At 34.4% G+C, this 24,105-nt stretch overlaps 1 protein-coding gene across 4 annotated transcripts in view; it reads left to right on the forward strand.

The window, feature by feature from the left end:
* MMS22L (MMS22 like, DNA repair protein) overlaps positions 1-24,105 on the forward strand; it is a 129,181-nt gene that overhangs the window by 29,561 nt on the left and 75,515 nt on the right. For all 4 annotated transcript variants that reach the window (XR_013382982.1, XM_077903004.1, XM_077903006.1 and 1 more), the window contains exons 11-14: positions 484-546; positions 10,737-10,856; positions 12,735-12,961; positions 14,810-15,313. Coding sequence is in view for 3 of the 4 variants with exons in the window: in XM_077903004.1 (XP_077759130.1) it covers positions 484-546; positions 10,737-10,856; positions 12,735-12,961; positions 14,810-15,313 (914 nt within the window). In the remaining variant the exon portion in view is untranslated. The remainder of the gene's footprint in view (positions 1-483; positions 547-10,736; positions 10,857-12,734; positions 12,962-14,809; positions 15,314-24,105) is intronic.

The raw sequence follows: 24,105 nt of genomic DNA on the forward strand, positions 1-24,105 counted from the left end.
ACAGCAAAAATTAAATATTTGTTAAAAAATTTGTAATTTTAGGGGTGCCCAGCTAGCTCATTCAGTTAAGTGTCTGCCTTCGGTTCAGGTGGTGGTCCCAGGGTCCTGGGATTGAGCCCTGCATCTGGCTTCCTGCTCATGGGGGAAGCCTGCTTCTCTGTCTTTGCCCCTCCCCTTCACTCATGCTCGCTCTCGTGCATAAATAAATAAATAAACAAACAAACAAACATCGATAACTTTATAGAAGCCCCATTGTTTAATAAAATAACTCCTGGTAAGGATTATATTGGATTGGAATAGTTATAAGGTTTTTTTCTACCAGGTCTGTCATATAACTCTTTGTCTGTCCTAGTAATTTTAGACATTCACGAAATTGTAATGATATCTGATGATGGAGATGTTTGTACTTCACAGCTAGCCTGTACTATAATTTGAATGCATAATTGAGAGCAATAATTTTGGTGCAATATTCTCCCTTTCTAGAGACAAATGGAATCAAATTGGAGTTTTGTAGAAGAACTACTCAAAAAGTCCATCAATGTTCAGGTATGCTTACAAGGTGATATAATTTGTGGGCTTTGTTAAATTTTAACATTACAGATTTATTTATAGGAACCAAGCAAACTCTTAAAATGATTTGAATAACAAACTTCGTTTACTTATTAAAAACCTGAGGTAGAATCATTATTCTTTGTTAAAGAAAGGTCAGCATAAGATGGTTCCTATGAGTGACTATCCTTTGAGGATTTTTATTTTAAACACTTGAGTTGCTACTTGAAGGACAAATAAAATTATCCTACTTGGTGACTTTGACAAAATGTATTCAGAGTAAGCAGTAGATGTTTCAAAACTATAAGCCATTCCTTGACTGTATGGTATCAAGTCTAGGAGACATGATGAAGGAGATAGTGGCATTGGAAATTCAGTTATATCCTCATCACAGCAGGAAGGTGACTTGCCTTGCTGAGCAATTTGTCTTACAGGCTCAAATCATACTCTAACAGATAAGGTCCTAGTTTCTGAGCCCTCATTTCATACGTTATCATTTTTCTTTCTGCAGAGCTGTTAATGTAGTGCTTCATGGCCCAGAGGTCAGATTTGACCTCCTTTTAAAATAGTTTTAAATGTGCTATTTATCACATCTTTAAACATACCATATTGTAGTTCTGTAAAGTTTTGTAATAAAAGTTACTTATGTAAGAATTTAAGAGGAAATTTTAGTAAAGAATATTTTTAAATTTGGGAGGTAGCTTATTTTTCTGTTAAGAAATAAAGATTGTTAAAACCTTGAAGAGGAATAAACAAGAAATATGATAGTATAAGATTGATATATATCGTATATACATACATACACATTTATTTTGTAGCCATATCTTTAAAAATAGAAAAAGTTTACGTGATTTTATTTGTGTGAAATTTTATTTTACCTGTTAACTATATTATCTCTTATTTTTTTAAGGTGAAACATATAATAAGTACATTTAGTTTATAATATGAATCTTCTAATTGAGTAAAGATTATAAGTTGGAATTCCAAGGACTTTTGCATACAGAAATTATATGAATAACAAAAGAACTATTATCTCAACTATTATAAAAGTTTTCATTTTTATTTTTTCTGTATGATTTTAATTGGCTTTCTCCTTTATTCCTTTTTGAAAACATTGATTTAGTAATTCAGAAAGTTTCTTCCATATATTTTTTTTTATTTCAGGAATGTAGGAAATCACTAAAAAGTGGTTCATTGTTCTTTATATTAGCTATTAATCTAATCTTAATGCCTTAACATAGCTTAAAAACCTCTTAGTTAAACTTCCTTTCAGCTTTAACAATGTACGAATTTATGGTTTTGTTCAGGTAGGTTTTACATTAAAGGATATTTCTTAGGAGGCTCTAAAGGTTCATATGGATAAATACCGATATACTCATAATGGTCTGGGACAAACAGGAGAAAGAATTTATCATCTCTCTTCCATAGAAAAATTTGCTTTTTGACTAAGAGATTGAAAACCTTCTTTAAACCCCTTTAGTTGCTTGAAAATTCTTTTTTTCTTTGGATTTATGACTCACTATAATTTTTATTCTAAATGAAGGAAACTCATTTAATTGAAAAAAAAAACTTTGGAATGTCTTATAATGTGATAAAATTTATTCTGATACTGCATAATATATTTTTACAACATAACTAGTATTTTAATGATTTTAGCTAAAGCTGTTTTGAAGAAGTAAGTAATTCTTGGAAGTAGGTAGTGTGACCATCAGAATTTGCTTGGCTTGTTTCCCAAAATGTGGGACTTTCAGTGCTAACATCAGGAAAGTACTAAGCAGACTGTGAGAAGCCAGTCATCCTAGAAGTAGAGATAGTATAGCTAATCCAAGAAACTTTATCAGAATTTAGATATAACATAAAGTCAAAGTAGTTTTTCCTGTGAGAGAAGTCATTAAAATATTTAGAAGAAGTCCATTTTCTCTAGTGATCTTTCAATTTTGTCATGCCTTGATTATATCAAATTAGATTTTATAAGTGTTATAGTACAACTTGCTGGAGTTCTTGAAATCAATTTTGTGGGTACGGTAGGTGGTCATAAAGACTAAATAATATGTTTGGATAGAGCTATCAGTTTGATTATATCTGTTTTCCCCCATTGAGGTAAATTAAAATCTGACCATGCTCATGTGCTTTGCCTTTATCTCCAACAGTGAAAGAGTCCGTTTGCAATATTTAAAAAAACATACATTCCACATATAGAACAGTCGTCACATAAAATTGGTAGGCATGCCGCTGTAGTTTTAATTAAGCAAATAATGTTCCAAATCTTTTTCTAGCCAGAAAAGATTTTTTTTAGAAACATTGAATTTTGTTAGTAAAGAGAACGTGTGCTGTTTAATTTTGCTTCTATAGATATGATTGAATAGTTAAGTATTTAACAGTTTTTTAGAGACAATACTAGTTAATATTTATGGATGCTGATAGTAAACATTTCTTCTACCTTTAAAACAGCATTATTATTTTCATATGAAAACAGAGATTTTTAAATTTATACTATGTGTGTTTTAAAGCCTCATTTTCTGGGCAGCCTGGGTGGCACAGAGGTTTATCGCTGCTTTCAGCCCAGGGTGTGATCCTGGAGACCCGGGATTGAGTCCCAAGTCGGGCTCCCTGCATGGAGCCTGCGTCTCCCTCTGCCTGTATCTCTGCCTCTCTCTCTCTCTCTTTCTCTCCCTCCCTGTGTCTCTCATGAATAAATAAAATCTTTAAAAAAAAAAAAGTAAAAAAATAAAGCTTCATTTTCTGACATCACAATTTTCTACTAAAGGTTATGGAAGCATAAAAAAAGAAATCCTAAATAAATGTAATATTCTTTAAAAATTAATTTTCATTTGCCAAGGAATCTGAAGAGTCCAAGGCTGCAAACAACTCAGAAGTGATTAGATTTGAATGATTTGGGACAATAGTCTTTTTTTTTTTTAAGACTATTTATTTATTTGAGAGAGAGAGAACAGAAGGAAGGGTAAAGGGGGAGAGAGAGAGAGAATCTCAAGCAGACTGCCTGCTGAGCAGGGCACCCAATGCAAGGTGATCTCACAACCCTAAGATCATGACCTGAGCCAAAACCAAGTCAGACATTCAACTGACTGAACCACCCAGGCACCCCTGGGACAGTAATCTTCTAATTACTAATTCAAAATAATTGTGTTTCTTGGACAGAAGGATCTTGATCTTGGACAGAAGTAAAGTTCAACTTACTTTATCCAATCCTAAAAAAATAAATCCAATCAGGCCAACTAATAGTCATTATTTAGCTTGCAAATAAATTTTATTCTTGTGATGATTTCTTTTAGGTAAGCTAGTTATGCATAAAGAAATAAATCCCCAATTGTTATATTGTCATTTTTATAGAATAAGCTAAAAGTAATTTTTGTTAATTCCAATATAGTTAAAATAGTATTACATTAGTTTCAGGTATACAATATAGTGATTCAGCAATTTCATATATTACTTAGTACTCATAATGATAAGTGTACTCTTGATCCCCTTCACTTACTCCACCATCCTCCCCATCCCCCCACCCCACTCCTGTCTACCTACCTTCTGGTACTATCTGTTCTCTATAGTTATAAGTCTGTTTTTTGGTTTTTGTCTTTTTTTTCCCCTCTGTTTTGTTTCTTAAATTTCATATGAGTGAAGTCATTTAGTATTTGTCTTTCTCTGATGGACTTATTTTGCTTAGCGTTGTACTCTAACTCCATCCATGTTTCTGCAAATGACAAGATTTCATTCTTTTTTATGGCTGAATAATATTCCGTTGTATATTTATCCTACTCTTCTTTATCCATTTATCTATTGATGAACACTTGGGTTGCTACCATAGTTTGGCTACTGTAATTAATGCTGCTGTGAGCATAGGGGCGAATATATCCTTTCAAATTCATATTTTCATATTCTTTGCGTAAATACCCAGTAGTACAATTACTAGGTCAAATGGTAATTCTGTTTTAAATTTTTATAGAACCTTTATACTGTTTTCCAGAGTGACTGCACCAGTTTGCATTCCCACCAACAGTGCAAATAAGATTCCTTTTTCTCCACATCCTTGTCAGCACTTATTTCTTGTGTTTTTGATTTTCACCCTTGTGACAGGTGTGAGGTGGTCTCTCATGGTTTCGATTTGCATTTCCCAGATGATCTAGTGATACGGAGCATCCTTTCATGTGTATGTTGGCCATAAAAGAGTAAAAATGTTTTCATTTTTAGTTTAATAAAAGAATTTTGTGTATGGAATTTAACCTGAATTTAACATGCCAAAATTTGATCTTTCAGAATACAGATAGAAAGGCCTTCTTTAGAGCACTGAAGCGCAGATCAGGAACGCACTATGGAATATTCTGGAGTAGCTTTCTCATTAAATAGTTTATGCATACTTGCACAGCTGAGATGAGACACACAGAGGGTCCACAGGGTCTTGTGAAAAATGCAGAAGCTGAGGAGCATAGCCTTTGGGATTGAGGAAGGCAGGTTTAAGTCTGTGTAGAAAAGATGCCCACAGGCCCTCTGGTTTATTAAAAAATCTTTAATCAGAGGGCATGGATTTAGATGTAGTCATTCAAACCTCTTGATTTAAGTAAAGTTTGACCTTAACACTCAAAAAATTGAAATGTATATTAGCTTAAGGTACACTATGAGAACCTGTTGCATTTATTATTTGATCATCAAAAGAGTCAACATTTGGCCTAAAAAAAAATACATCTCTCTTGCAGACAACAAAGTGAGAGCTATCCCTCTGCAAGCACTGTACTTAGCATTTAATTCACAATCTTCTACTTAATATTTATGATAATCTTGGGAAGTTCCATTTTACACATTAAGTAATGAGAATCTGGCAGGGTTAAGAAGCTTGTCCAGGCTCATATAGATAACTGAGAAGTGGCAAAGCTGAGATTTGAGTCTTCTACATGTTTTATTTACAATGTGCTCTCTCAAAGCATTTGACTTGGTAGGATTTTGGAGGTGGGGGAATGGGAAGGGACAGAGGGAGAGAGAGAATCTTTAGCAGGCTCCATGCCCAGCTTGGACCCGGACACAGGGCTTGATCCCATAACCCTGAGATCGTGATGTGAGCCAAAATCAAGAGTCAGACACTTAACTGACACTGAGCCACCCAGATAGACTTGGAGGATTCTTAGTAAGACTATTTTTTTTCCCATTATTTCTATTTTAAATAGATTTCTTTGATGCTGTGTGTTTAATTAATAATCCACATTGGTTTTTAGGCCTATTTTGGTGATACTTGTGGAGAGCATCTTAATTTCTTTATATTTTTGTGTTCTTTTTTCCTCTAATAAGTACGTCTCAGGAAAATATAAAGTAGGAAATGTGTCGTCAAGCATTCTCCAGTACTCCTGCTCACTGTATTTCAAGTCTTTTTGTCAAATTGGAGCTGAAGTGTCTATTTGCTTCTCTACTCCTATTTTGTATTCATATCTCAGATTATCTGGACTTGAAGATGACCAAATGCTTTCTCTCCTTTTTTTTTGTTTATTTTTATATGTTTTTATTGGAGTTCGATTTGCCAGCATAGCATAACACCCAGTGCTTATCCCATCAAGTGCCCCCTTCTTTCTCTCCTTAATTCAGTTGATATGTACCCACATATTTTTGAAAAGAAATTCCTAGAAAAAAACTAAGGGAAAATGTTCAAAACAAAGCAATAATTGAATATACAGAACATGAAAATGTATTTTATAACAAATACTGTCTGTAATTAACACACTAAACAGACTTACTTTTTAAGTCATACTCAACTAATTACCTATCCTGCCAGAACTGTGAAGAAAATGGTATTTTCTAAGCCATTGCTTTTCATTGTAATCTGTATCCACTAGCAGGAAAAAGAAGGAAAATTTATCTCTTGTCCTTTAGGAAAATAAAAAATCCCCTGGGATATAATATTTAATTTCTTCCTGATTGGACACAGTGGAAAGAACATGGCTCTGGACTCGCAAACTTTGATTCAGTCTTAGTGGTCACTAAGAGCAGTCTTGATCAAATCTGGTGTGCATTAAATTAAATGTTCATTTCATTTCCCTTCTGGTTTTGGAAAGGAGCATAGAATGGTATCCATTATAGGCCTTGGAGTCATGAATCCTAGCTCTTTCCGAAGTGGACTTGGGTAAGCTCTATGTAACTTCTGCACCCCAGCCTTCTTTTTGTGAAATGAAGATAATGAAACTGAGGTGGTATGAGACATACTTGAATTAACATATGTAAAATGTCACACGGATAGTTGGTATTCAATCTTTTGTTTTTCCCAAACTTCATATATTTTATGTTTTATATCTTTTTGTGGATTTTACATAACATGTAAAATGAGTTTAAGATACCCAGTAAAACAAAACAAACTTTAAAATGAACCCACTTTTAAAATAGGGCCTTTTTAACCTTGAAGTATAATAAAATTAGTGTGCTTTAATTTATATGAGTAGTGTGCCACAGGAATGAGCCTAGGTCTTGTTTAATATTTTCATAATAAAATCAGAGAATGTTAGTGATGGGCAGAAACTTCTTCGTCAAATGAGTTTGTCTATTAGAGAAGCTAAGTATCTTTCCTTGAGCCATACAGGTACTTGGTGAAAAGAGGCCTCAGTACTTAGAGCTCAGTTTAATTCATGAAATATTTATGGAGTTTTGTTAGTGAACCAGGCAGTGTTCTAGACCCTGGGGAAATTATCCTAATTCTCAGAGAGCTCATAGACTCTTGAAAGCAGATAAACATTAAATTTAACAAGGTAAGTGCTGTGATATAGGTGTGTGTAGGATGCTGTGGAGCATAAAGAAGGGTCACTGTTAGCGTGGAAGTTACTAAGTTTCCTTGAGGACTTGAAGCCTAGGTGTATTTTAAAGGATTAATAATTAAATGAGTTGGAAGGGGGGAATAATTAGAGGTAATGCCTTATCAAAAAAAATCTATTCATGTTTGAGTCCCTCTCTAACAAAGAATTACTCTTATTAGTGACCCCAACATTTTTGTATGTAATCTCCCTGTCCTCTAAGATTCTTAATATCCTCACATCTAATTAGATTTTCTCTCACTTATCTCACCCACCCTCCATGATTATGCTTTACATTTTTTCATTTTTCTTTTCATTTTCATTCTGTTCATCACTATCCATCTTTTCCGTTTCCTGTCTTCTTCAAAGTCCAAACTTACTTCCTTAAGCAATTTAGATTATGTACCCCTTTATTATAGTCATTCCATCACAGACACCTTTAATTCCATAGCCCTCATCTATTTTATACATGGCAAAATTTAGTCTTCCTTTCCTCTGCCAACCTCACCCCCCAGCTAAATATTGCTGGATAAAGTCAAATGATAATACTTATGAACTGCTCTGATTTTTAAATTCTTGATCATAGATCTTAAGTGACAGCTCTAGAGTCTTTGCTTTTCGACTCTCCAAAATGACTTCTTTCAGAATTTTTTTTTAACACACAATTCAATACATGCTTTGCCTCAGTTACCTTAGCCAAGCATCCTACCTCTTAAATCACTGAGAAAATTGAAACAGTCATTTGAGAACACCTTTTTGTACCTTCAAATCTCCCAACATGTCTGCTTTGTACTCAGCCTCTCAGTTTGCTTTTCTGTCATATTGGAAGTGTTACTTATTTCTGTCAAAAGCTATCCTTTCCCTGTGCACTGGATTTGTCTCTTCTTAACTATTCAGGGAATTTATGTATCTTACCTTAAATATCTCTGTTTCCTCACCTCCTGTTATACCCTCAGCCTGCCAGTAGTTAAGCTTCAGTCTGTGCCATCCCTGAAATTACTCTTGTCAAGGCTATCAGTAACTTCCATATTGTCAAATCCAAAGATTCTCCATTCTCACTTTAACCTCTCAGTAGCATTCAACCCTGTTGACTACTTTCCTTTTCTAAAATATTTCTTGTGATTTCCATGATGTCTGGTTTCCCTCCTACTCCATTGACCACTAACTCCTTTTCTTTTGATACCTAAATGTTGAAATAGGAAAAGGCTCATAGTTCTGGATCCTTTTCTCATTTCCATGTATTCGCTTTAACTTGGTTGATCTTATCTAGCCTCTAAGCTGTAAAAACCATCAATATGAAAGTAACATCTGAATTACTATCAACAGCTCTGGTTTTTCCCTTGAGCCCTAGGCCTATATATCACATTATTTGCATATATCTCCACTTGGTTGCCCTTATGTACTCTCCCATCTGTTACTCCCCTAGTATTCCCCATCTCAAGATATGGTACTATCAACTCATTTTCCTAAGCCAAAACCTGGGAGTTCTCCTTAATTGTTAATTGCTCTCTTACCTTCATACCTTCATATAACTTATCAAAAAAAATCCCATTGCCTCTGCTTCTAAACATATCTTTAAAGTTGTGTGCTTATCTAAGTCTTGTAATTTCACAGAATTGTCTTCTAAATCTTGAAGGTGGCAGGTGGAGACAGAAGTAGAAGAAAAAAAGTAGACACTTTAATTTTCTATGATGGAGTGACCATGCTTATTTGTTAAAAAGTGACGCATCACTGAACCCCAGACATTCAATAATTATTTAAGCTTACTACATACCACACATCTTTAACTCTCTCAAGATGTTTGCTTTGTAATATGAACACTAAATCTGTTTTGTTTGTATTTCAAGTGTCACTATTTACTAACCAGTCTTCCTGCTTTTATTCTTAATGTACTATATTCATTCTTCATGCATGATCAAGAGCAGTATTTTTGAAACAATAGTTTCAATAGTTCAAAAACAATAGTTTTTGAAACAAGACTCTTGTGCTTGCAGTCTTCTAGTGGCTTCCAATATATTTAAAATAAAATCCATACTTCTTATCAAGACTTTCAAAGCCTCAAAGGAAAACATGGTCTCTGAATATCTCTGATTTAATCCTGTAATACCAACCTTACTGCTAATTTCTATGTGTTTTCTCTGCCTTGAGTGCTTTTTTTCAGGACTTTAATAGTTGGCTCTTTTTCATTCAGTCATTTACCCCAAATGCCAACCTTCAAAAAGGTGGCATTCATACCAGAAGATATGAAAAGTCATCCATACCTTCTGGTATAATAATAATCCACACCCTCTACCACTTACTCTGCTATATCCTGCTTTGTTTTGCTTTGCATAGAAGTTAAAACTGTTTATCGTGTCCCCTTTTCCCATTCTCCTCCAAAGTTGTTCTGTTAATGCTTGTACTATATCTGACTTATTCATTGCTCTGTGCCCAATACCTTAGAATAGTGCCTGATTTATATAGTAAGCTTTAAATAACTAATTGTTGAGTGTTTCATTAGCGTGTCACTTTTTAACAAACACGCATGATTTTTTCATCATAGATGTTTGGTCAGTCGCTATATTTCTTTTCACTTCTCTCTCCTGTTGCCATTTCCTAAGAGGTTAAAATACATTTGCTCTGCTAGCCCTTTGGTTTTCAAAAAAACAACTTCTATTCTTACAAAGAATTAACCTAGTACTTAAGTATGAGCAAGTCCTCTGGATTTGCATACACCTTAAGTATTAGATTATTTTTGCTACTCCATTCTGGTTTGGGTTTCTTTGTAGTGTCTGGGTTTCCTACCCCATTTAAGCTGTTTTTGTTGTTGTTTTTATATCTACCCCTGACATGGGGCTCAAACTTATGACCCCAAGATCAAGAGTTATATGCTCTTTTGATTACACCAGCCAGGCAGCCCCCTCTCCCACTATTGTAACCTTTAAATAATTGTGCTAAAAGTCATAAGGTGTTATGTAGTTCCTATTATCTGAGTATGTGAATGGTCTTTTTTTTTTGTTTTTAAGATTTTATTTATTCATGAGAGACACAGAGAGATAGAGAGAGGCAGAGACATAGGCAGAGGGAGAAGCAGGCTCCATACAGGGAGCCTGATGTGGGACTTGACCCCGGAACTCCAGGATCATGCCCTGAGCCAAAGGCAGATGCTCAACCGCTGAGTCACCCAGGCGTCCCTGTGAATGGTCTTAAAAGCAAATTTTTAGAAGTATACTTTTTGCTGATTTAGACCTTCTGGTCTGAAGATGAGAGGGTATGATTTGGTGATATATATTCATATTCTTTTTATTTTTTTATTTTTTTATTTTTTCATATTCTTTTTAGAAGCAGATTATTTAGTGCAGTATCAAGTAATAATACTCATGTTGCCAGAGCCCATTTACTTTCCCACAATTTCAGTTTATTTTTTAGGGTGGTGTTCTAGAAGAACAATTACGAATGCATCTTCACTGTTGTTTGACACTTTGTGATTTCTGGGAGCCAAACATTGCAATCGTCACCATTCTATGGGAATATTATAGTAAGAACCTGGTAAGGAAATAGAATATGAATTTGTTCCAGGAATTTAAAGAATTTGTACATGTGTGAGGAATGTTTTTATAGTTTAATTATGAATAGTTATCTATAGAACATTGACATAAGGGAATGAGCATTTGCGTCCCTTTTCTCTTAAGAGTGAGAGTAAGTGAAGTAGCCAGAATTGTACCAGAAAGATTTTTTTTTGATCCTCATTTATAAGTATTTTGTAACAATAACTGATTGCTTGCAACACACTGAATGGTTAATGCTGTCCTGGATAAGACATAGTCTGGGCATTTGAGTTGCTTATAGGCTAGTGGGCAGATACACATACGTTATGGAGGGGAAAAGTTACAATGCTATGGAATACCAAAGGACAGAGTGTCTGACCCAGTGTATAGACTTGTGGAAGACTTTAGGAGGTTGTAATTTTTTAACAGGAATGCATGGAATTTTCCAAGTACAGGGAAAAAGCATTCAGGCAAAAGGAACATTATGAACAAATGTGTGAACACATAGAAACAATCTTTTCCTACCATGTTAAATAGTTTTGGATAAGTCTGAGATGACTATGGAAAGACATAGCAGATAAGGAAAGTAAGTAGAGAAGATAGTTAGTGGCTAGATGAAGTACAGGTTGAGTTCTGATTCTGGTGACATACCAAGGATATGACCTATTAGGTATGTGTGTGAGAAAGTTTTTTCTGAAAATGGTATACATGAACTGGGTGCCAATTAGTAGTCCAAAGTAATAATATATGCTAATGTAGTGAGTGAGTAAAGCAAGGTTTAGAAAGGAGAGGATAAATTTGGAAAATAAAAATTTTAAGGGTAGATTTATAGGATTTAGTTACATTTTGTATGTGGAGAGAAGAGAAGATCTGGAATGTTCACGTTTCTAGGTAAATAGTGAATCCCTCAGTCAAGATAGAAAATGGAAACAGGAGATTTACAAGTAAATTACTAGTTTGGGTTTATACATAATGGAACTTACGAAAAATGAGAAAAATACCTTACTTTGAACCATAATTTCAGGCTGATTGGAGAAATAACCCATTCTAGTTCTGAGGTAGCATGTATGAGATGATTCTACAATGTTTCGTCACATCTGAAAATAGATAATATCAAAGTAAGGTGGAGTCATGTCAGAAGGCTACAGGAGCCAACTTGAAAGAGCTCCCATTCCCCTGATGCTGGGTAAATTTGAGCATAAGAAAGAATAATGACTGCTGTGAATTAAAACTTAGCAATACATTTAAATCCTTGAGTTTATGATGCCTTTAGAAGTTACTATTCTGAAAAAAAAAAAAAAACCCACATTATTCCGAAAACTGTAAATAAAGGAAAATATAAATTATATTTTAGAGTAACTAAATTTCTTGTGAGCTAATTGAGAAGTAACGGTAGAACTAGAAAATCACTATTTTGTATACCTCCTGAGGCATCTGGGCAGTGATCATCAGTGGGCGCTAAAACTGTTCAGTGAAAGTCTGTTGGGGATCACTCAGATCAGGTTGACAACACACTCAATCTTAACATTACAAAAGGAATGACACAACTTCTGTCCCTCTTTCCTAAATTGCAATAGGAAGTGCCCAGTACCACCAATGGAAGATTCTTATCAAAAAACTCCCACTTGCATGAATCTGATCAGTCCTCTAGACAGAGCTACCAATTTATAGAAAAGATAAGAGATAGAAGATATATTACATGATGCTAGGGAGATATAAGCAGCTAAATCCGATTGGAGAAAATTATGACAATAAATGACCTGATATAAAAATAAATGGTATGACATAAGTGCTTAGAAACTTACAGAATAGAAGAGATTAAAGAATTTTTACTTACTCAGACTTAATACTTATTTTCTATCTTTCTTTTTTCTTTTAGAATAGTTCTTTCAGCATCTCTTGGCTTCCTTTAAAAGGTCTTACATACGTTATTAAGTCACCCTTGTCAATGCTAGAAATGGTGAAGACCTGCTGTTATGATAAACAAGATAATGACCTGTATAAATCTAGCAGTAGTTACACCATTTTCCTTTGTATTTTGGCAAAAGTTGTTAAGAAAGCAATGAAGAACAATGGCCCTCATCCTTGGAAACAAATCAAAGGAAGGTATGTGCTATATCTTTCTTTGTCATGAACGTTCACTCTGGAGAAGCATTACTTAACTTTGTATATTTTAAGTTAACTTGTGCTTAGAAATCTTAACGATTTATACATTTAAAATGTATTCCTTGGTGTATACAGGACAACAAAACAGGTAGCCTTTTGATCCTGCCAGGGAACAAACTTAATATCTATAAATTGTGGAGGATTTTATTTATTTATTTTTTTTGTGTGGAGGATTTTAGTTTATTTATTTCATCTGTCCTGAAGATTGAAATTTCATATATTAAATTCAGGTCTATTAGAGAACTGTTGTTTTTCTTGTCAAAATTAATTGTAATGTTATTATATAATTCAATACATAAATTTTATTTAAAATTATAGAAATAGAAAACATCCCTAAAACATACATTGGCAGGTAAGTCAACCTACAAAACTTGATGTTCTTTGAGTCTAGCAGTCCTTTAAGCCCTGCTCCTTTGAATAAACACTAACCAGAGGATAATAGAACAAAATAACTCATGTTCTCATTTGAGGAGTATGCCCAGTTTTCAGTTCTGGCATAGTAAAATAAACTTTTGGTCATATTCATCTGTTCTTGTTCTCTTTCTCTCTCTCTCTTTTTGAGAGTTCTGCTTGTTAAATGGGTATGAGTTTTGTCTTCCCTAGCTCTACTTCTTTTATTAGCCCTTTTTCTAGCTTTCTCTATACTAGTTGCTTATGTGATAGGGAGCTCTTGCAGCAGAGTAAGAATACACCTTCATATTCTAGGCAGAGACTTGTCAAGAATGACTAAATGAAGTTCCTATTTCTTTCCTGTATACTGCTTACAAGGTTATGGTGTTAACACTAGGACTGTTTTTAGAGTATACTTTTTTTTTAATGGTAGCTTCTTTGTTAAACTTCCAAAAATTGTGACTCAAACAGTAGTTTTTTTTTTCTTTGGTACTGTTTGCCAGTTTGTTTTTGAATCTTAAATCATTTTGTGGAAGACATGATACTCAGAACTTTATCTAAAACAAATCCTTGGAATGTATTCAGTTATAATTCTATTTATTCCAATTCTTATTTCTTAATTGATGAAAGAAAAATATGTTAACTGTTAAAGCAGAGTAGGTAAGAATAGTTTTCCCAGCACTTTGAATTGTCTTAGGTATGATTATAGCAAGAACAGGTCTTTGTGAGGGATAGAGGAAGAAAGAGTTTAAGGAAAAATGTATAAAATCGTCCTGTTAAGATTTCTTTAAAGGACATCAAATTGTACTTAAAGAAGTATATACTCCTTTTTTATTTGTCAATAAATTTTTTATTTATTTTGTTTTATTTTTTTATTTTTTTATCAATAAAATTTTTAAAAAGTGATTTAGAGTTCTAAAGTAACAGGATAAGCTGTGTACTGTATGAAAAGAACATTTCTACTGTCCTTTGGGGAAAACCGCTCAGTCTTTTTATTCAGTTCTAGGTGATTGCTATATCACTGAGAAATTTGAAGGTATGGACATTCTGTGAGTCTATTTTCGAATTAGAAAAAAGGACATGGCAGCAGCATAATGAAGAATTAGCTAAATTTAAAGTAATGAGATTGTCATGAGTATTGAGTGAAATGTTATTTTAAAGATTTTTTATTATTATTTTTGGAGGAGAGAACAAAGAGGGAGAGGGTAAAGCAGATGCCCTGCTGAGCAGAGAGCCTGACATGGGACTCAATCCCAGGATCCTGAGATCATGACCTGAGCCAAAAGCAGACCCCTAACCAACTGAGCCAGCCAGGTGCCCTGAGTGAAATGTTATGTTAAAAGATTAATATTTGTGAATGAAAATTTTATAAAAGTAATTTTTTTTAATGTTTTACAGAATATATTCTAAATTCCATCAAAAAAGAATGGAAGAACTGACAGAGGTTGGTCTTCAGAACTTCTTCAGTCTTTTTCTGCTGTTAGCAGCTGTTGCAGAAGTGGAAGATGTAGCAAGTCATGTTTTAGGCCTCCTAAATTTCCTCAAGCCTTCCTTTGTAACATCTTCCCTCATTTGGAAGGGTCAAGTGGCCTTCCTCTTGATGTATACCCAGAAAAATCTGGACATTGGTGTTTTGGCTGAGAAATTTTCAGGTGCTTTCCGAGAGAAAGCAAAGGAATTCTTGGTATCTAAGAATGATGAAATGGGACAAAGACAGACTCTCTGGACACTTCTTTCCATCTATATTGATGGTGTTCAAGAAATATTTGAGACTAGCCATTGCTTACATTCTTCGCATGAAAAACTGCTTAATGATGGATTTAGTATGCTTCTGCGAGCTTGTCAAGAATCTGAACTTAGGATAGTACTGCGCTTTCTACAAGCTGTTCTGGCCAGAATCAGGTATGTTTTCCAATAATATACTAATCCATTGACTTATTTTGTCATCACCTATGCTGATTCTATTTTAAAGCTTTCATTTTGCCAACCCATGAAATCCAAATGGAGAGAAGAGTTGGTTTTACTGCTACAATGGCATAAATCAGTAGTTTTCAAACTATTCTTTCAAATAGTAGTTCTTTAAAAAGAAAGCTTACATGCAAACATATAAAACTAAATGCAGAGCACCTCGAGTGCAGTCCCAGGACAATGGGTCTTCACCCCGCCTTCCCTTTCTACCTCTCCTAAAAGAGTATTATTATCCAGGAATGTTTCAGATATTCTAAGCAAGACCATGAGCTCAAAACTGAGGTGGCTTCTAGTGAAACATGTAGATTTTGTGCCCATAAGGAGATTTTGACCACACTGTACCATTTAAAAATAAAAAGGTAAGTTTCTTTAAATTATTTTGCTGCAGTTATAGCCTCAACTGCATGCAATATTTCCAGCTGAAACATTTTTTTCTGAGATTAAAATAAGATTGTTCTATTTATAATACCAGTCACTCATGTAAGACTTAATGTTTTCAGATCCACTTAAATTATGCAAATATCGATATACTCAGACCCAAATAATAATGGATAAGAATAGTGGTTATGATATTCATTGCTTTTAAGGCCCCTTTTAATAAGTTTTATCTTTAAGTACATGTTCTTAAGAAGTTAGATACTACTACTCAGTGTAGTTAGTCACTATCACAGAACAGTTGTATAAAAGTTATGTGTGGAAATTTGATTTTTTGAGACCATGTCTAAAGTTAATGAAGAGACTGCTCCCTTCTTCTTAATACCACTTTACAAAAATTAGCATCTGATTATCCAAGGGTAGTAAGCTTGACAAATTTTTCAAATTTGGGGAATTTATTCATTACCTATTCTATTTATTACTAATTTACTTAATTTGCCTTATGTTGGGTTCTGCATGCATACTGATTAATCTGTAGGTTTTCACTCCTCATTAGATATTATTTTTAATGTTTGCCTGCTCCCATCAGTTTAAATTCTAGAGGTTTAGCTAAAAAATAAATAAATAAATAAAAATCTTAAAAATAATTTAAAAATAAACAGCCAAAATTCTTGATCACATAATCACCCTTTATCCCCCAGTGTGAGCTCTATAAAAGCAAGAATTTTAAAGCTCTCAAATTTTCGGGTAGATGGATAAATAAGTGAATGAATAAATAACCAGCCTCATTAGAAGAAGCTTCTACAAATTCTGGATCTTCTCCATGAACCACATTTGTTTTTCATCTAGTAGAGCTTCTTAGCAGAGATTATACTTTCCCAACTGCTAAATTCATTTTGTTTGTTTAATTTTTAAATAAATGTTAATAGTATTTCCCTGTGTTTTTCTTGGGCAAAATTGGAAATTTCCATATTCTAGTACCATTTTTTATTTGTTTATATTTATCTGAATATACAAAACAAGGAGGAAGGAGGGAGCTGTTCTAAACCTTGCCGGTAATGAGGAGCTACAACTCCCAAAATTTGTGGGCAAAGGAGTAGAAAATGAAGCTAACAGTATGAGCATCTTTGGAAGAAGCAGTCATGGAAACTAAGTGAGAGAACCCATGTATTTTTCTGCTTTCTCTATTGAAAATGGACATTCCTTTTCAAACACTTTCACGATTTTATTTCTTCTTACCTAGGATTTGGTTTTGTTTTGTTTTTAAAAGACAGATTTATATCTTACAAATACTGTTTTAATTTTCAAGTGAGAAATTATGGGAAATCTTTTGGTTGTTAATTGCAGATGTTATATATTTTCATGGTTAAAAAAATAAATGAGGTATAAGGTGACAAGTAAAAGTTCCTCTCCTGACCTTTATTCTTTCATTCTCTAGCTCACTGGTTCTCAACTAAGGATGAGTTTCTCCCCCAGGGGACATTTGCCAGTGTATGGAGAAGTTTTTGATTCTGACAACTTGGTCAGGGAGTGCTACTGGCATCTTACAATGTACAGAACAACCCATGCCAGAACGAATTATCTGGTCCAACCTCTTTGGTGCTAAGGTTGGAAAACATTGCTTTAGGGGCATCTGGTGGCTCAGGTGGTAAGTGTCCAGCTCATGATTTTGGCTGATGTCATGATCTCATGGGTCCTGGTACCAAGCCCCAGTCTGGATCAGTGCTCAGCAGAGAGTTAGCTTGAGATTCTCTCCCTCTCCCCCTCCCTTTCCCCCCACACTTGCATGCACATGTCTGTGCACGTATGTTTTCTCCTCCCACCCCAAAAATAAATCTTTAAAGAAAAAAATTCTTTCGTTTTAGTCCATAGACATGCAGTGGTTTCTCATAGAATCTTCTAGATTTTTTTTCTCATTTATAGGCCGAAAAAAACAAAACAGATGATATTCTACAACTTCCTTTTTTTCACTTAATATTTCCTAGGCAGCTTTCCTTGTTAGTGTATGAGAACCTATCTAATTCTTTCTAATGGCTAGATTTAGCATTTCATTATATGGTTATACCAAACTTTATTTAACCAGTACCCTAATAATGGGAATTTATATTGCTTACCATTTTATCTTATTGTAAACAGTTTTATTTAATATCTTCATATGTGCCTTCTCTGTGTACTTGGGGAAATATATCTTTTTTTTTTGTCTTGGGAAATACATCTTTAGATTAATTTCTAAAAATGAATTGGTATCTATGCATTTAAATGTAGATAGATATTACCAGATTTTCTTACCAAAAAAAATTTTTTTTTTTTTTTTAAAGATTTATTTATTTATGGTAGTCATCATAGAGAGAGAGAGAGAGGCAGAGGGAGAAGCAGGCTCCATGCACCGGGAGCCCGACGTGGGATTAGATCCCGGGTGTCCAGGATCGCGCCCTGGTCCAAAGGCAGGTGCCAAACCGCTGTGCCACCCAGGGATCCCACCAAAAAAATTTTATGTGCTGTTTTTACTCTCCCTAATCTCATGTTTAGATTAGGGCATGGAGTGTATTTAGAAACTATACATTCTCAGTTAAGAAATTAAATGCAGAAATTTGTTAAAATGTTCATGGTAATAGGAGAATGGGGCTTAATTTTGAAAGTTGGAGAGACTTGAAATAGAAATAAAAGTAATAAAGTAAGAATTTTTTTTTCTTTCGTATTCATTTACTAACTTATTTTGTCCTTAAGACAGACTGGCTTTTAGTTTGGGATCTTTTGGGGAAGAACCCCAGATATCTTTTGAGATTGTTACCTTACAAAGAAAGAGAGAAGAAAGGGAGGCAGAGAGGAGGTTAACACAAGAAAAGGTCCTTTAGATATTCGATCATAGAGATGTGTTCCTAATTTCTTAACCCAAAATCTGGGAGGTCTTTGAGGATCTTTTCATAGGAGCCTCTTAGGAATGCTATACTAGTATTTTAATATTATTTAAAAAGTTCAAAAGCATTTTGGATAGTTGATGAAGACTAAAACATAGGCTTTTTTTTTTTTTTTCCTTTTAAGAACAAAGCTAAATTCTTTGAATTTTGGTTTAGATAAGGAAGATGGGTTACATAGATTGATGATATTTATTCCTGGCTGCATCCCTGACAAGAGAAAGAATGAAATACTTTACCTTAGTAATCTCTTCTGTTTTCAAATTCAGGTGGGAATAAGGTACCAGTCCTTGCATAAATGTGTGTGTAGGATGTGTGAGTGTGTATGTTGAACTGGGTAATAGTTTTATAACTCTATGACAGAGAAATTATAGGTAGGAAGGAACTAAGATTACTGATTAAAGGGAGAAGCGGCTCCCTCTAGGCTGTTAAGAAATAATAACTTCATATGCCACTTTCTGCTAACTGGAGCTGATGGCTCACCAGAGCATTCTTTATTGCTGATTAAGTAGCATTATGAAAATACTGACTTGGTTATGTTAACTAAATGCCTCCATGTTTAAAACTCGGAATGTCAAACAGCTTTAGCAGTCATCTTTAACATTTCACATTACCTTCTTGGAATCACATTTCTAGTTCTCACTTGCTGTTATTTGAGGTTAATATAAAAATGGCAGCTTTCATTTGTGGAGTTAGGTGTAGCCAAAAGCTTTTCTTTAATTATATCCATTCATGCTGCTATAGTTAAGGGTCTGTCAGCATTTCCATTATAAACCTCCATTTTCAGGGTTTTATAACACAGCTATGAAAATTAGCTCTGGGCAAAAACTTGACATACAAGGCCTCATGAGATTCTCCCTCCTTCCATCCCCCTTTTCATTTTTACTGAAGTAAGGGTGAGTGATTTCAAAATGCCTTTTGGCATCTGCAAATATCATTTGGAGTTTAAAAAGAAACAATAAATTTTCAAGCTTTGTACCTGTTTGTTCTACCACTTAAGGGAGGTTGTGGACTTATGAATTTAAGCCAAATGGATATTGATCAACTGACATCCTATTTTGTATTAAACAAGAGACTAGTTTCAAAAGAAGTCTAAAAGGCAGTTGAAAACTTGCCTAAAATGTTAAATACTGGGACTATGAAATAATTCAGAAGGAACGATTGGCTTCTTTTTGATATTCTATGTGGTGAAGTACATATCTCTAAAAGATTAAGACTCTTTTTTTACCTGGCTTCAAAATACGTTTTGAAAATACATATATTTTTAACTCCCTTTTCTTCTTTTCCAGTGAGCCTAGAAGTTCATCCATTTATTATATCTCAGTTTTGACATTTCGGATGGAGGTGTGTGTGTGCATGCATATGCACGGAACTGTGTTTATTATTCACCACAAATATTCTTCTTGCTGAATGGTTCTAGTTATTTTAACTTTTATTAGTGTGGTATCATTTATACTACACACAAAATTTTTTAAATCTTCAGTGAGTGAACTGAGGATTTTCTAGGTAGGGAAGGAGGTTGTACAAGAGGAAATGTTAAGAGGGACTGCTGTATGCCAGAAACTTTACATAATTTTTCAGCAGAAATAGAAAGGATGCTTTGGACAGCATGCAGGCCTTTTCCTTGTTTTGTTATTGGGTGTTCCATTAGTATGAATGGGTTACGGCCTGTATGTATGATTTGATGCAAATTTTTGGCAGTGTTATAATAATTTGGGAGAGGGAGCACATGAGTATGTTTCAGGGAAAACTATATTTCCAGTTTTTATTTGAAAAATCAAACAGTTATGTTACTCACTAGAAGTGATCCATCTACCAGTTTTGCTTGCTTCAGAGAAAGCAAGCATATCTAAGGGAAAGTTGTGAAAATCTTAGTATTTTTAGAATATATGAAATGTTAAAGACTTCATTCCATTATTAAATATCTTATTTATCTTTCAACTGAAATTTTACATGTATATTGTGAATTACTCTTTTGACCTATGTACTGTTTACTAGACTTGAATTTTGCAAAACATGGTTACTGTAGCATTTCCATATTATATATTTTATAAGTCCATGCGGTTATATAAACTACTCCCTTTATTAACTTGGTGATGTTAAAAAAAAAAAAACCTGGAGATGTTTGTGCACTTTTTGTTTTGTTAAAACATAGATTATCTACTTAATTTTTCATATATATGAATTAATATTTGGATTATTTAGTCTCCAGCTATACTTCTGTTATATACACATGAATTCTCCTTACATAAGTACAAAATAATTTTTTAAATATTTTAAGGAAAAACGTGTTCAAATCTCAGCTTTATTGGTAGAATGAGGGTAATAGCATATACTTTACTAGGTTTTTTTGAGGATTGGGTGTAATAACGAATATAAAGTTGTTGGCACAGTGCCTGGCATATTAGTAAGTGTTCAGTAAATAGCAGTATTGTCATTACTGTTATTTTCAAAAGAACTCATAATCATTTCTTTCTGCTACACTTTAAGCCTGGCAACCTCAATTGATGTGTGTGTGTGTGTGTGTGTGTGTGTACGCTTATCTTGGATAGTTCTTAATTCGTTTCCTAATATTGTACCTTTAACATTAGTAGCCATTCAGTAAGTGCTTTTGGATGTGTAAAAGAATCAGATTGTTTAAAAACAAAGCCTACATTGTAGGGAACAAATACATTGCCTCACAATTCTAGAGCTGGAAATTGTGATTCTGTGTGTCTTAGATAGATGCTAAGAAGCTGCTGTAGAAAAAGAAAAGTGATTTTTTTTTAAAGATTTCATTTATTCATGAGAGACACACCGAGAGAGGCAGAGACATAGGCAGAGGGAGAAGCAGGCTCTCTCCAAGAAGCCTGACGTGGGATTCAATCCCAAGACCTCCAGATCATGACCTGAGCCAAAGGCAGATGCTCAGCCACCCAGATGCTCCGAAAAGTGATTTTTTAAGGTAGAAATGTGACATATAAGTATGTCTTTCCTTTTTCTATATACCCAGTTGATAGAATTTTTTTAATGTTTTCTTTAAAGGATATCTTTTCTATCATTCCTTCTTTATTCTCGCTGCCATTTCTTCCATTTTTAGACCATTAATAATGTTTACCTACTGCCCCTGCCTCTGATGCCTTCCCTCCTCAGACCATCTTTTGTTTTAAACAACTTTATTGAGATATATTACTTACATAATTCATATATTGGGCAGCTTTATGAAGATAATTCACATATACCATACAATTAATGGTTTTCGTATACTCATAGAGTGGTGCAATCATCACCACAATTTCAGAACAGTTTGTCACCTCGGAAGGAAACACTATACCCATTAGCAGTCACTCTCTGTTTTCCCCTACCCAACCTCCATCCCTAGCAACCACTAATTTACTGGATGTCTCCATAGATTTGCTTATTCTGGACTTTTTGTAAAAATGAAACCATCCAATGGGTAATCTTTTGTGACTAATTTCTTTCAGTTAGAATAATGATCTTAAATTGTATCCATATTGTCACATGTATCAGTACTTTATTCCCCTTTATTACCAAATAATCCATTGTATTCACATTTATTTATCCGTTCATCTGTTGATGGTCATTAGGTTGTTACCACTTTTTGTTTTTTATGGATAATGTTGCTATGAACACTCATGCACAAGTTTTTGTGTGGACATGTTTTTATTTCTCTTGGGTATATACTTAAGAGTAAAATTGCTGGGTGATGTGATAACTACGTTTAACCTTTTGAGAAAATACTGAACTATTTCCAGTGTACCATTTTATATTCCCGCCTATAGGGCTTAAGGACTGAAATTTCTCCACATCCGCACCAACACTTGTTGCTCAGTCTCTTTCTGATCAGCGTGTGTAAGGTAGTATCTCACTGTGGTTTTGATTTGCATTTCTGGTGGCTGATGATGTTGCTTATGTATTTTTCATGTGCTTATTGATAATGTGCCTACTATGCCTTCTTTGGAGAAATGTCTATTTGGATCCTCTGCCCATTAAATTGGGTTGCCTTTTTGTTAGTGAACTATAAAGAATTTTTTATATGCCCTAGATACAAGTCCTTCATCAGATTTATGGCTTGCAATTATTTTCTTCCATTCTTGATGTTGTCCTTTGCAGCATAATTTTTTAAAATTTTAATGAAGTCCTGTTTATTTGGCCTTATGTTGGTTGTGCTCATCTCATATTTTCTTCTACGTTTGTCTTAGAGAACAAATCTACCTATATCATTCTGTGTTTTACCAGTTAGTGACTGACATCCGGATGAACATGGAAAACTTTCCAATCCTTATCATGGTCTTCAAAGTCTCCCACAGGTGGCTTTTCTGTGTTTGCCACTTTTTCTTGTGATTCCCCTTACTTCACTTAGATGGAACTACTCATTCTGAAAAAATCTCCAAATCTTTCTTACTTTTATTTATATTTTCCTGTCAGAACCAGTTGAGGGTTCAGGCCAGAACATGGCCAGGGCAGTAGAGCCAAATCTCAGTACTGAATAAGCTGAAGTGAGCTGATAAACAATGATAAAAGAGGGGTTAAATCTAGGTAGTGGGGCAGCCCTGGTGGCTCAGCGGTTTAGCCCCGCCTTCAGCCCAGGGCCTAATCCTGGAGATCGGAATCGAGTCCCATGTCCGGCTCCCTGCATGGAGCCTGCTTCTCCCTCTGCCTGTGTCTCTGTGCCTCTCTCTCTCTTTCTCTCTCACATGAATAAATAAATAAAATCTTAAAAAAAAAAAATCTAGGTAGTGAATGGAATTGTCAAGTTCAGAAGTCCGAAATGGTCAGTGCTGGCCACAGTAGGCATAGAGTAACAGAGTACAGGAAAATAAAAATAAGACAAATGATTTATTTAGAGGGATTTGGGGGAAGGGAAAAGGGTTTCAGAAGTTACTAGTAAGTGGATCAGAATTGTAGATGGAATCAGAAAATATCATACATGAGCATCATATTTAGGAGAAGCCAGAATTCTAGGCAGTAATAGACAATTCCACAACAACAAATTGTACTTTTCTTCTGCTGCTGCTTCTTTTTTTAAATATTTATTTATTTAAATGATCTTCACCCAGTGTGGAGCTTAAATTCATGAACCCAAGATCAAGAGTTGCATGCTCTACCAACTGAGCCAGCTAGGTGCCCCTGTGCTTTTTTTCTGCTTCTTAAAGAAGCCCTTGTAGTGTCTGAGAGTTATGACTGCTGTTGCAGCGCAATGTATAAAGCAGGAGCTTGAGTTCAAATCACCCCTCCTCCACTTAACCAACAGTGTAAACGTAGGAAGTTACTTAACCTTTTCTAAACTTCAGCTGCATCTTTGCAAAATAATACCCACATTACAAGATTTCTATGAATTTTTGCTTAGATCTCGGCTGTCCATACATGCTAACTTTATGTGACAATGTAAGTCAATGAATATAATATGAAAAATTCAATTCCTCCATCACGGTA

Source organism: Canis aureus, chromosome 7, assembly GCF_053574225.1.
Source record: "Canis aureus isolate CA01 chromosome 7, VMU_Caureus_v.1.0, whole genome shotgun sequence".
Taxonomy (NCBI): domain Eukaryota; kingdom Metazoa; phylum Chordata; class Mammalia; order Carnivora; family Canidae; genus Canis; species Canis aureus.